General features: G+C 46.1%; 1 protein-coding gene across 1 annotated transcript; it reads right to left on the bottom strand.

Moving 5' to 3' along the window:
- Nucleotides 1-1,616: 1,616 nt before the first annotated feature.
- On the bottom strand, nucleotides 1,617-10,102 carry PSMD2 (proteasome 26S subunit ubiquitin receptor, non-ATPase 2). The gene is made up of 21 exons (XM_037525203.2): nucleotides 9,937-10,102; nucleotides 9,449-9,505; nucleotides 8,943-9,107; nucleotides 8,060-8,181; nucleotides 7,652-7,876; nucleotides 7,235-7,393; nucleotides 6,947-7,091; nucleotides 6,715-6,775; nucleotides 6,327-6,473; nucleotides 6,067-6,173; nucleotides 5,768-5,895; nucleotides 5,478-5,565; nucleotides 4,429-4,591; nucleotides 4,206-4,307; nucleotides 3,873-4,018; nucleotides 3,567-3,650; nucleotides 3,169-3,337; nucleotides 2,985-3,079; nucleotides 2,659-2,785; nucleotides 2,113-2,231; nucleotides 1,617-1,961 (listed from the first exon to the last, which is right to left on the bottom strand). The coding sequence occupies exons 1-21, from the start codon at nucleotides 10,069-10,071 to the stop codon at nucleotides 1,779-1,781; spliced, it is 2,727 nt and encodes a 908-aa protein (XP_037381100.1). The 5' UTR covers nucleotides 10,072-10,102; the 3' UTR covers nucleotides 1,617-1,778.
- Nucleotides 10,103-12,458: the final 2,356 nt, after the last annotated feature.

Genomic DNA, 12,458 nt, shown 5'->3' with positions numbered 1-12,458 from the left:
CAAACTTCATGTTCCTCCATTTCCTCAAAATCCTCCCACTTACCCAGGCATTTAGGTTCTATGTCAATGACACTGGGATAGCCTGTTCATACTCCAGTTATGAGCACAATATATGTTATTTTCTTTCCTATCACATAAGCTTTTTGAAGAAAGGATTTTTCTCCTATCTTCGTATCCTCAGAATCTAGAATTTGGTTCAATGCAGTGAAAGGCTGAATGGCCAAATGTGAAAGGTTGAGTCACTATGAAAATTTTACTCTAAAGCATCATTGCTTTGGGAGAGAATTATCCTTTAATGTTGTTTACACATTACAGTTTACACATTACTTATTTTAACATCAACACCACTGGAAATAAGGTAAAACAATTACCTCCCTGTTACACAGGTGTTAACAGAGTCTCATCAGACACATTGATTTACTCAAATCCATAAGGGGTCCTATTAAAGGGGTTTCACAGGTCTGCTGACTCCCAAGTGCTTCCATTTTTTATACAGGTTTTACATAGCCTGCCAAATGATAAGAAAGATAACGAGATTCTCATTCCAAAGTTGCCACTTTTCCAAGACTTTGGACTATCGGAGGGTTTCACAGGGCTCCAAGGCTAGAGACAGACTAATATAGTGACTAAGGCCATGGTCTTTACAATCAGATTCACTTAGATTCCAATCTCCACCATTACTATATGACCTTGGGTAAGTTACTGAATCTCTCCAAACTTTATATTCTTCACCAGAATGCAGGAATAACATCTCCTCTCAAAGATGTTGTGAGGTCTTAGATGTACAAGTCTTCCAACATGTATAGAAGATCTATAAAGTGCCAGTCACTTCAGAAGTTAAGCCAGCTAAGTGTTGGATAAGTGTTAGCTATGATTATCTGGCGGGGCTACATGTTCCCCACTGTATCCATGGAGGTCCAGGCCCTAATTGGCAGTGTAGCTATAGCCATACCAGTTCCAGCAGGAAGGGGTATTGCAGATGCCGTGATTACATTCCAGGAAGTAAGCCATCCTTCTCTCATTGCTATACTGAGGAAGGTAGGTCAAGCTTTCTCGCACCCTTCTACAAAGAGAACCCAGAAGTAGACATTAACATGATCCAATCTCACAAATAGCAGCCTCCCAAGAGGGACAGATGGTCAGAGGAGGTTAAGATGTCGCTTTCATTCAGCAGCACAGAAGTCCAGTTAGAAAGTGGTGCTGACTCTCCTGCCTCTTAGAGCAGGGATCGGCCCAAAGTCAGGGAGTAATGAACTTGAAGTGTGTGTGCACTAACAGGGTGGAGGTAGGGTAGGGTGTATGCGTGTATAGGATCCACAGGGCATCTCAACATATGAATGGAAGGTTATTTTTAAGAGTTTGTACAAAAACTTGTGTATATATGCATCTCTCAGAAAGAAAATCCATTACATCTGTAGCTTTAAAGGATTCATGTCCCAAAACATGAACCACTGTTTTAAGATTAGGAAGGAGGGGAGAAAGATAAGGGGCTTATTTCTTTCCATTCAGGGCAGACTCTGCTAGCCTTGACTCAAAATTCTTACTAGTTCCTCTCCCATCCATTACCTACCCACTCTAGGCTCCAGCCCCAATACCCTAGAAAAGAGACACAGAGGGACCTCGGGGATAAAGGTCTTTATTGAACAACAATTTTCTTACTCAGTAACAAAAGAATAAGAGGTAACAATTTCCCCAAAGATCTGGAGCAGTGTCTACCCCTGGCAGCTGGAAGCACGGCCCCCCCCCCACCCGACATACCAGCTGCAGTTCAGAGCCCTTTAGAGGTCATAGTTGGGGTTCTTTCGAAGGATAACAAAACCTTCCAAAATGGGAGTGACAGGAAGAAACTCCTCAGTGGCCAATTCTGCCCGCTCCCCGTGAGCCAACAGCACTGGCGTTGTGTGTGTCTGAAACCCTGTGATGGTCTTAGGCTTGCCGGCCTGGCCCACCACATCCACCGCCTGTAGGGTGAGAAAACTGAGATGAAGGAACTCTGGATGGGAGTGTAGCAGCATAACCCAGTGCCCATTCCAGTTCCAGAGAAGCAGATATATATGCACTCTCCAAGTTATAGAGTACAGCCTGAGCCCTCCCCGCTCTTCAATTTCTCACCTGGCCCACACGGACAGACACTGGCAAGGGCCGCAGTTCCTCATCGAATGTAACCAGCATGCGGGGCTGCATGGCAGCCACCAAACCATATAATACATAGTGTGATTTGCCTAGGATGACTGAAAGAACACAGGACATACATAGTTAGCGTCATCAGAGCAATAGAACCTTGGTATCCCACTCTAGTCCTGACTCTGATCCCCTGGGTCAAACCCATACTTCTCTCCTCATGTACCATACCACAAAGCAGGAATGCCTCTCCTGACCATGCCCACAGCCCTCAGGCTTGATAATCACTTTTTCCCAGTAATTCAGGAGCAGAAATAGGACTCAGATTTTCAACCTCAAAAGAAAGGCTCTTTGTACCAGTTCAAAAGTGTGGGAGACAGAAGTCTTGTGAAGCCCAGCCCATTCCCAAGAAACCTCAAGAACACAGAATGGTACAGAATTAACTCAGAGGCATGCTCTTAAATTACCAAGGTGGCTCTGGTAAGGGTGGAGACAGGGACCATGTGTCTCCATGTAAGATTTCTGACAGAAACTCACTGTTGCGGACATCCAGGAAAGAGACAAGCACAGTAAGCAGCCCAGCCACAGCCACTTGACTCATAAGCTGCCGGTCGCTATGGTATGGGCAGAGGGTAAGTGTGCCCTTCCCTAAATGTGTCAGGCCCTAGAAAAAACATAAAAGTGAAGGTAGAGTCCCATCTGAAAAGACATCTCCTAACCTGGGCACGTAGAAATCCCTCAACTTGCTCACATCCTCCCTCCTGGTTGAACTCAAGGTCCCCTTCATGGCACTCAATGTCTCCCCTCCATCACCACAGATATTTCCCTTGACATATTCTATGGAGAAGGGTTCTGTTCTTTACCTGTGCCAAGCGCACCATGAAAAGATTGTTGGGATCCTTGGCATGGTACTGGGCTAACTGGCGCAGCATCGCAGCCAGGCGAGCATTATTGGTACCTAGAAATATTAAGCATTACAGAGGTTTATAAAAGGGACCTCAAACCTTCTTCCAAGCTGCTTGAGACCTTTTACTGACCAACACTCACCACTGCCCACCATGCCCATGGCAAAGATGGAGTTGTAGGAAACTTCTGGGTCAGCATCATGAGAGAATTTGCTTAAGGTATCGAGGATGTTGAGTCGTGGATTTGAAACAGAGATCAGAGCCAGTGCTAAAGGCACAGCCCGTCGGAGTGTAGGCTCCCCATATCTCAGCTGGTAAAAAAAAAAAAAAAAAAAAATTATCACAAAAAGCAGCACAAATAATTTCGGTTATAGAAACAGACTGATGGATAAGAGGGGTCTGACTCAACTGCTATAGAAAGGGAACACACAGCACACCAAAAAGATCACATGTCCATCAAGAAAACCCATTTGGAAAGTCTCCACTGGGAGAACTCCAGGCATCAAAACCAGCACGTTCCACACTTCGCATGATACTCACCAGATGGCCAAAGGTGCGTAGTGCCATCTCCGCACCTATCTCCTCTCCCATTGCAATAAGGGCAATCCCCAGCACAGCCACTCCCTGCAATGAACAAGCAGCAGAATCCAGTGAGCTCAGAAAACAAAAAAGCTCACCCTTGACTCAAGTTCTAAGAAGAAAAAGCTATGCAATGGAATGCACCCAGTCTCATGCTATTTCAACACAAGGCAATACCCAAAGGGACACTAAAAGAAAGCCCTGCTCTCCTGCATGGCTATCTTTTCTCAGGTCCTCACTCAGAGAGTGCACAGCTGCCCACAGAACCTGATGTGCTCCCATGTCAGCAGGGGCTTCCTTCTTGTCCTTGTCCTTCTTTTCTTTCTTGTCTTTGTCTTCCTCCTTTTCCTTGGAGTCAAAGTGTTCACTACAAATGTGGAGCAGTTGCTGAACCTTCAGTACATTCCCAGAGCCTGGGGGCAGGGTGTAAGAGTAAAAAAGGACAGAATGAGAAGGCACCAAAAGAAAGCTTCCTTTAGAAACAGGAAAAGCAAATGACTCTAACAAAGATCAGATGAGAAAGGAGAAACATCTACATAAAGGTCACCAAGAGAGATGTGCACAGTCCCTGGGGAAGCACAAAATGAAAAGGACACAGACCTGCATAGGCACACACATCCACCAGTGTGTTGGCAAAACTGCGGAATGGTTCTGACACAACTTCCAGTGCAGCCAGGATTGCCTCAATGGCTTCACCCTTCCCTACAGGACAAATCCAAGGGGTCAGAGGATACTTGCTTCCATCCAATAGTCTGACACATAAACCCTCTTTTGTATCCAGTTACTGCCAGTCTTCTACCCAAATGGGCAGCCATTCCCTCACCCAGGTGATTGAGGCCCAGTCCAAGAGGAAGCCAACGCGCATAAGTATCCTTGAGCTCAGTCTCTGACTTCTCCATGATCGTCTGAAGAATAGTGGAAGTGACATCTCCATTGCAGGATCCCACTGCTATCATTCCACAGGCTAGAGCTGTCACACCTGCCACCTAGAAATAAGAAAATCAGTACTATACATAGTCAGTTGTCAAAAGACTTATTAACCTATCTTCATTCTAAATAGTCAATTCTCAAGTCCACTGTAAGATACTCTAACCTAGGTAATGTTCCCTTTCTGACAGCAGGTCACAACAAGAGCAGCGACCATTTCACCAAATGCTTACTAGATGTCAGTCACTAAGCCACTTTACAGACTATAAATGTTTAATCCTCACAATCCCAAACAATAGGTTCTGCATTAGTCTTCACTTATTGATGAGAAAAATGAAGCATAAAGAGAGAGAGTTATGCTCTTCTTGCTTCTGTGAACCTGACCATCATCCTAGTACCACTTGTTAACAGGATGGATGGTATTTGACCACATGTTGACCAATAAATTTCTTTCTCTCTCTCGCTCTATCTGTCTTTGTAAATAAATCTTTTATTTTTCATCCCTCCTATCCAAAAAAAGAAAAACAGAGATGAGCTATGTATCTAAGATCACATAGCTTACAAGCAGAGGTTGCAGGATTTGAACTAACATCTTTCTAACTAAACATACTTTTGTCCACCAAATTATATTTATTCATCACTAAAACTCTGCATAAGTAAAAAAAAAATTAAGATTGGCTAATGACTGAAATACTGATTGAGAATCACCTAGCCCAAACTGGGCTAAGTTATTCCCTACTCTAGTTTGGGTACTTTTTCATGGATCCCAAGGGCTGGAACTTAATACCAAAATATTAGCTCTCTAGTCTCAAGACCACCTGAAACACAGAATCCCAATTCCAAGAGATTTCATGGAAATGATACCTCCCCGACTCTTTTTACGTTATCACAAAGAGTAGAAGGATACAAGGCTTCTCCCCAAAGCAATCAACAGCCTCTACTCACCTCCATACTAGACTTGGAATCTCCCATCACAGGCAGCAGCAGTGTTAAAACATCTTCGCGATTGGAGCCAGCATAGGCCAGTCCTAGTCTAAATGCCAGACGAGACAGTCGCCCAAAGACAGGACATGGAAGGGACAAGAAGAGAATTGGTTATGCATTTGTCCTTCCAACAGTCACCAAAAGCCAAATACTCAACAGGGTATAGCGGTAGTTCTAGGTTAAAGGGGCCCACTTCCTGTTTTCATAGAGCATACAGGCTAGGAACTACTATGAGAACTAAGAAGCCTTACCCAAAGATGGAACCAAGTCTCATAGTGTTGCTGTTGTGGAGAACATAGTCTGAGAGCAATGCCAGAGCTGGGTCACACTCATTCCGGACCCCTGAGTTCACGATGCCACAGGCCAGGAGGGCTCCTGACTACAAAATGCGAACAGATTTTTTTTGCAAGCTACTCCATCTTCTTTACCACAAAGGATGCAACATAAGACTCACTGTACCACCCAACTTAACTGGAGTTAAAAAAAACAGTGAAAGGGAGGTCCTCTGGGAGGTAGGATGTTCCCATTGGTGGACTGTGCCCAGACCAACCTTGATGTAGTCCTCAGATGAGTACAGGTATTTGTCAATCTGGGTGAGGCCACCATCCACATCCCACAGCAGAATCATGCCAAGGGATGCAGCTGCACTCAACATTCCTAAACCAAGGAAAAACCTATCAGTCTTAAATGCTCTACCCTGACAAACCCACTAGCGAGCTGCACCACAGACCCCTTGTCAGCTAACTTATGAACGTAGGAAAACAAGACTGACTAAAGCAACACAAAAATAAGATAGGAACAGAATTATACCATGGTCCTTATTCTTGTAAAGCCATTTGTTGCCATCATCAGTCAGCAGCTTATCCTGGCCAAAGGCTGCATTCACAAAGCCATTCACAAAAGAGGAGGCCAGGTTCATGCGGGCAGAGTCCACTTGAGAGCCACTGCCCCCAAACCCTGCAGAAGAAGAAAGGAAAGAAAGTTGGGCATAGAGTAGGGCAAAAAAGGAACCCTGCATGGCGGCTGGTTCTGAGTTGGCCCCTTAGGATCCCCTATCTGTGCACCCAAGTGACCTGAAGAAAGGGTACCTGGACATCCTGACTATTGGATAAGAATGTTGGGCCAAACCATCACTCCCAATACAAGGGGCATAATTAAAAATTCTACAAGCCTCACATACATAGAGATGGCTACTCACGGTTGTTCTCTAGATGGGTTTTATAGATGTCATCAGGTACCTTGGGCTCCATGATGTCCAGCTGAGAAGAAGTCAGAGGGTCACAAGTGCTCACCCCCTCCTCCCCTAGCTGTCCCTTCTGCTATCCCACTGAATGGTAACTCTAACCAAGGAGAGTTTAGTGAGAAATATAGTCAGGGAAGAAAATGCCAGGTAGAATCACAGCCAAGAAGTTTTAATGGCAAAGTCTTACCTCCCGAGCTAAAGCCAAGAAGTTGCTATTGAGCTGCACATTGGACATGATCTCTGTCAGGTCCTCATATTCCTCCACATCTTCACTCAGCTCAAGAAACACCCCATGCCGGCCGAGCATGAATGCCATCTGTTTTTGTACTACCCTGTGAAAGAGAGCCACGACATCTGCTAAGCCTCCATTCGCTGAGGGCACAGAAAAGCCCCAGACACTACAAATCCCAGCTTTTCATGCAAACACCCCATCCATGAGCTTATGTCTTCCTCTGCCAATTCATCTTCTACATACACATCCTTGCAGGAAGTGAAGATGTCTTCTACCAGTTCCATGTCATTGAGCATCAATGCCAATCTCAGAGCTTCAGGGAAGCGACTGAACTTTCGGAACACACCCAAGGCACAACGCAGTAGGGCAGAGTTCTCAGGTTCAGGCACGTAATTCACACAACTACAAAGGTAAAAATAATAACGTAATTATAATATCCCAGACATTCACTTAGTCCACTTAATTCACTTGCCCAAAATAAGTATTGAAGTACTGGCATACTATATACCAAGCAGTACACTAGCTGGTGAAACTGATAAGAAGACATGATGTATCTGACCTCAAGAAGCTTACAGGCATCAATAGCTTAACTGAGAGAACAGTCACAATGAAGAGAAAAGAAGGTAGGCCTCATATATATTCCCTATCATGCTTACTCACCTGGTGAGATAGAGGCAGACCTTTGCATATGCATTCTCATCGATGTCCTTCTCCAGCATATCCACCTGCTCAATTTCCATGAGTAGATCACATGCCTCGTGCTCAGCATTATGGGCCATGTTGTAGGGGACAATCTCCTTTACCAGGGTCAGCAGTGGCTCCCGCTGTGTCTTCTCTGCATCATCCAGCTCCTGCCACTCCTTAGCCACTTCTCCTGCCAGGTGCCTACAAATAGGCCCAGACATTTAGGGGAGCACAACTTCATGGGAAACACTTCCCTATGGTTCAAGGAATTCAGTGTCTGGGAAATTCAATATAGTGGTACAGCAAGACAGACAATACTCCAAGAGAGAACTCAGAATTCTATTTCGGAAGCCCTTTCAGATGCCCAAGAAGAAAGGACCTTACCTGACATACTCATGACCCCACGATGCCAATTCCTCCTGGGAACCCACTAGCCGATACTTGAGACACTCACGCTCCCCACTCATGGTCATGGCCAAAACAGAGATGATGTCAGCAGCAAAACGCTATAAAGAAACCAGTCCTATTAAGTCAAACCCAGGGTGAGGGTAGTGTGACATTATGCAATCAAGACCACTGTCACTAACCCCAAAGCTAAGTGTTAACTAAACACCAGTTGCTATACTAGAAATTTACATGTTACCTAAGCTAAACCCCATGACAACCTAAGATAAGTGTTGCTATCCCCCTTTTAAACCAACATATGTGAAGGGGAGAGAGGAGAATAATCACAGACTCTTAATTTTATACCAACTGAAATAATAAACTATCAAAAGGTTTTGAGCACAAAAGACTCAACCAAGATAGATCTTAATAGCTGCAATGTGAAAGACAAGCTGTGCACAAGAGGTCAAGGACAAAAGGGAAAAGGACAATTAGGAGGCTGCTGCAATAGTACCTACAGGTGAGAATCAAAGATTTCTGGAATAGGTAGCGAAGTGATTGAATTGAGTCTATATTTTAGAGATAAAACAAATGAATACCCACAAGATATAAAGGGAAGAGAAAAGTTAATGTTAGACCCAAGTTAAAAATAGACCACAATAATGAGGCCCCATGGTTCAACACAAATGACAGAAACAGTGTCTTCTGAAAATTCGATCCTATTGTTAGCTTTCATGTGAGTATTTTGACTGTGACAAGCTCTGTTCAACAAGCTTAGAACTCAGGTCTAATGGGTTTCCTCTGATTCATCAAGAACCCCCTAAAGGTCTAGATGAAAAGGTATTCCTAAACTAAGCCTCCAGTAGTTTCTGAATTAGTTTACCTTATTTTCTCCTGGGGCCATGTTCTCATAGATTTCCTTCAGTTTGCCATAGTGTGGACGCAGAAATTTGAGAGGCTTGGGAACTGAAGTCATGGACGTTGTAGAAGAACGAATCTGCCTTCGCAGTTCCTCCAGGGCTGGTCGGTACAGAGATGTGTCTTTCTCCTGATCAGGACATGTTAAGGCTCAGACAAAAAGAAGTCACATCCTTCAAGTCATCATAGAGATACTTAACTAACATCTAAGAAATAACTACCTGTGGCTTATTCAGCTGTGATTCCCCAATTCCCTGCACACTGCCTGATACAAAGACAAATGACCCAACAAGAGTACAATAACAGCTTTTTCATCAGAGAAGCTACAAAATCTTTCAAGTATCTTTTGTTACTCTCCCTTTTAAAACATTGACTCTAAAATACAGTCCCTCTTTCCCTGTATACCTCACATAGCGCCCCAAAATGGTATAGAGCAAGTATGTATCCATTCCTGTTAACATCATGACTCACCCCCAGTCGTTCCACGAGCATCTCCAGTTCATCCTGAAGTTGTTTGTCCTCCTCAGACTGGAGGGTTGGAGGGAATAAGCACATCAAGACAAAAAATCCCACACATCCTCCTCCCACTCTGTGACAGGTAGGGAGTGAGCCTGCATCCTCAAGAGGGACCATGTGGACAAGGAAGGAGAGCAAGAGCAGGAAAGGGGAGACCCAGTGGGAAGGCAGGCTTAAATGCGACTCTTAAAAGTGGGGGTGACAATGTCCTGCCAGGGTCCACCTAGGGACGCAGTAGGCAAAAGTTGGTGGGGGCAGCGGAGGTGACAGCGCGGGGAAGGGAGAATCGAAGGGCAGAAAGGTGGGAGCCAGAAGCCCCAAGGGTCACCCCATTTGCCCTCTCGCCGGCGCGGCTATGCAGTTAGCAGTCCGGCCCGAGGCCTGTGGAGCCGCCGTGACTCAGCCCGCGGCCTCCGCCGCCGGCTCTCGGGGTCGCGCCTCACCAGCTCCTGCTCTTTGTCCTTGTCCCCGGGCTCCCGCCGCTCTTTGCCGCTCGATTTCTCGTCTCCCCCGCCCGGGACCGAGGCTGGGGGCTGCTGGGGTTGCACCGGCGCCTTGTCGCGGCCGCCTTCCTCCATCTCGGCCGCCACTGCCGGTGGGCTGCGCGCGCACGCTCGCACCGCCCCCTTTCCCAGAAGGCCGCGCGCGCAGGCTGGGCGCCCCGCCCCCTGCGACACCCGCCCGCGACCGGAAACGGCGGGGCGACCCACCCTCCTCCGCGACCAGGGAGTCCCCGGGCCTGGACCCCGCCCTGGAAGCCGCTCGAAACTACAAATCCCAGCCTCCCGCGCCGTCTCAGACTGACTGAAATACACTGCTGAGGGGGCAGGAGGCGAGACCCGAGAGGTCTGCTGCGCCACGTGGGTAGCTCCCCCGGGGGTCGGGATGCAATTCCTGCCGCAGAGGCTGCGGATGGCTTCACAGTGCTGTGCTTAACCCCTGGTGCCACAGGTCTGTGTTTTATACCAGTCAATTCCCGGCTCAGGTCTGGAGTTCTCTGAACGCTACTGCACTGCGAGATTTGGGATTTCCTGCGCTCGCTTCCGTAGACTAGTGGGCTGCGAGCCAAGATACCGCCCATAGATTTCCTCACAGCAGTGTAAGAAGTACCCACGGCGACACGCCAGCTGGCCGTGTGATGGGACGAACAGACAAGATTCTTGAAATCAGGAACGTTGAATACCGTCTGAGTAAAGTGTGTAATCTGATTCTAACCGCACACCACTGTGGAACATTAACTTCATAACATCACTCCTGCTGGCGAGTGCTCTATTAAGGTGAGGATCAGCCTACCGTCCAAATTCCACCTGCGGAGCCAGATGGAGTAGAAATCAGTCAATTAAATGAAATTCTATGTTCCGATGCTAAAGTCTGGAGCTAAAAGCAAAACAAGACAAGGTCTTTGCCCTCAGTCTGACTTGGTCGTCCTCTCCTTGTTATCACTTGGAAGGAGGGGATGACTGACACTTTATATCAGGGCTGATTTTATTTTTTTTAAGATTGATTTATTTATGCATACAAGAGCTGGGGTACAGGCCAGAGGTGTGGGGGTGAGAGGATTCACCAGAGACAGAGTGGGGAACAGAACAGGCAGACTGACTGAAATACACTGCTGAGGGGAGCAGCGAGCAAGTCAGGAGAGGTTTGCTGCACCATGTGGGTAGCTCCCTGGCCAGCTGGGGCGTGAACTCATGCTACAGAGGCCGCAGACAGCGTCACAGTTTGCTTCTTAACCCTTTGCACCACCAGAAAGGGCCAGGGCGGATTTTAAATGATACATATTCTGGCAACCTTTTGAGTTTGATGGGATTGTATCCATCTTAGGAGGAAATCATACCTAAGCGGGAATCAGCTTTAACCTTGATACAAGTTCTTGACTGTTTCAAGCAGCCCCTACACATTTCTTCTTCTGTTTGGACAATGTATGTATCTAGGAGGGGAAAAATGAGGCTATGAATATGTATCTAGAAGGTGAAAAATAACTCTTCTCCACTTCATCTGGTGGGAACACACACCATTTAGCCAGAGTCTTATTTTGTGGACTCTGAGGCATTAAAGTATGCAAGTGTTTTTTTAAAAATAGCGCTTAGCATAACTTCATTCAACCAGTGTTAAATCAGTGTAGGCTAAATATCTGCATAGATATAAATGCAAAGGTCTGAATTCCATTTCAAACTTTGTTGCTCTTTTTCCACTTAATTGTTGGATTCTGGGGATGACCATCCATTTCCATTGTCAATGACTCCCCTACTCATGGTCAGCTGACAGAAACTGGGCAGTCCATAGCTGTTCTCCCTGTTCTATTTCTGCCTTCAAGATGTCTATACATTGTCATGCTTTCCTAAGTCAACAATGGAGTTTTTTTTTTCCCTTTAATCTCCCCTTTTTCCATGACTTCTTTGTATTAGATCTGTTTGTATTTTTTTAAAGATTTATGCATACAAGAACTGGGGTATAGGCCAGAGGTGCGGGGCAGGGGGGCAGGGTGAGAGGATTCACCAGAGACAGAGAGGGGAGCAGAAGAGGTAGACTGAGGGGAGCACCAGGCAAGTCAGGAGAGGTCTGCTGTGCCATGCGGGTAGTTCCCCCGGGGATCGGGATCCAACTCCTATTGCAGAGGCTGTGGATAGCTTCACAATGCTGTGCTTAACCCCTTGTGCCACCAGGGAGGCCCTCAGTTTGTATTTTATACCAGTCAGTTCCCAAACAGTACCTTGAAGGAAATGGTACTGTAAAGGGTGATGCTGTGGCTTAAAGCACAGCCGTTTGGTGACTCCAGAGGAAAAGTAGGTGACCCTTTTTTGCACCGTGTTTCAACTTTCTTGTAGATTTGGGATATTTCAAAATAAAAAGTTGGGGGTGGATGGGAGAGTGACAGACCTGGTATTTAAAACCAAAATATAACCTTCACCAGTTGTGATATGTGGGCAAACTTCCTAACCTCTCAGCCTGATTTCTGCTCTGT

This window comes from Talpa occidentalis, unplaced genomic scaffold (assembly GCF_014898055.3).
Source record: "Talpa occidentalis isolate TD23 unplaced genomic scaffold, MPIMG_talOcc4v2.1 talOcc4.4, whole genome shotgun sequence".
Classification (NCBI taxonomy): Eukaryota; Metazoa; Chordata; class Mammalia; order Eulipotyphla; family Talpidae; genus Talpa; species Talpa occidentalis.
The sequence above is the reverse complement of the archived record's forward strand: the minus strand, read 5'-3'. Positions and strand labels throughout refer to the sequence as shown.

Bases quoted from the DNA above. Each gene is read 5' to 3' on its own strand.
- PSMD2 (XM_037525203.2), bottom strand. From the start codon at position 10,071: ATGGAGGAAGGCGGCCGCGACAAGGCGCCGGTGCAACCCCAGCAGCCC. The intron at 9,108-9,448 runs GTGAGTCATGAT...TGTCCTGATCAG, and splicing joins TGCTCGTGGAACGACTGGGG to GAGAAAGACACATCTCTGTA. The intron at 4,592-5,477 runs GTGAGTAGAGGC...TCTTATTTCTAG, and splicing joins ATTCCAAGTCTAGTATGGAG to GTGGCAGGTGTGACAGCTCT.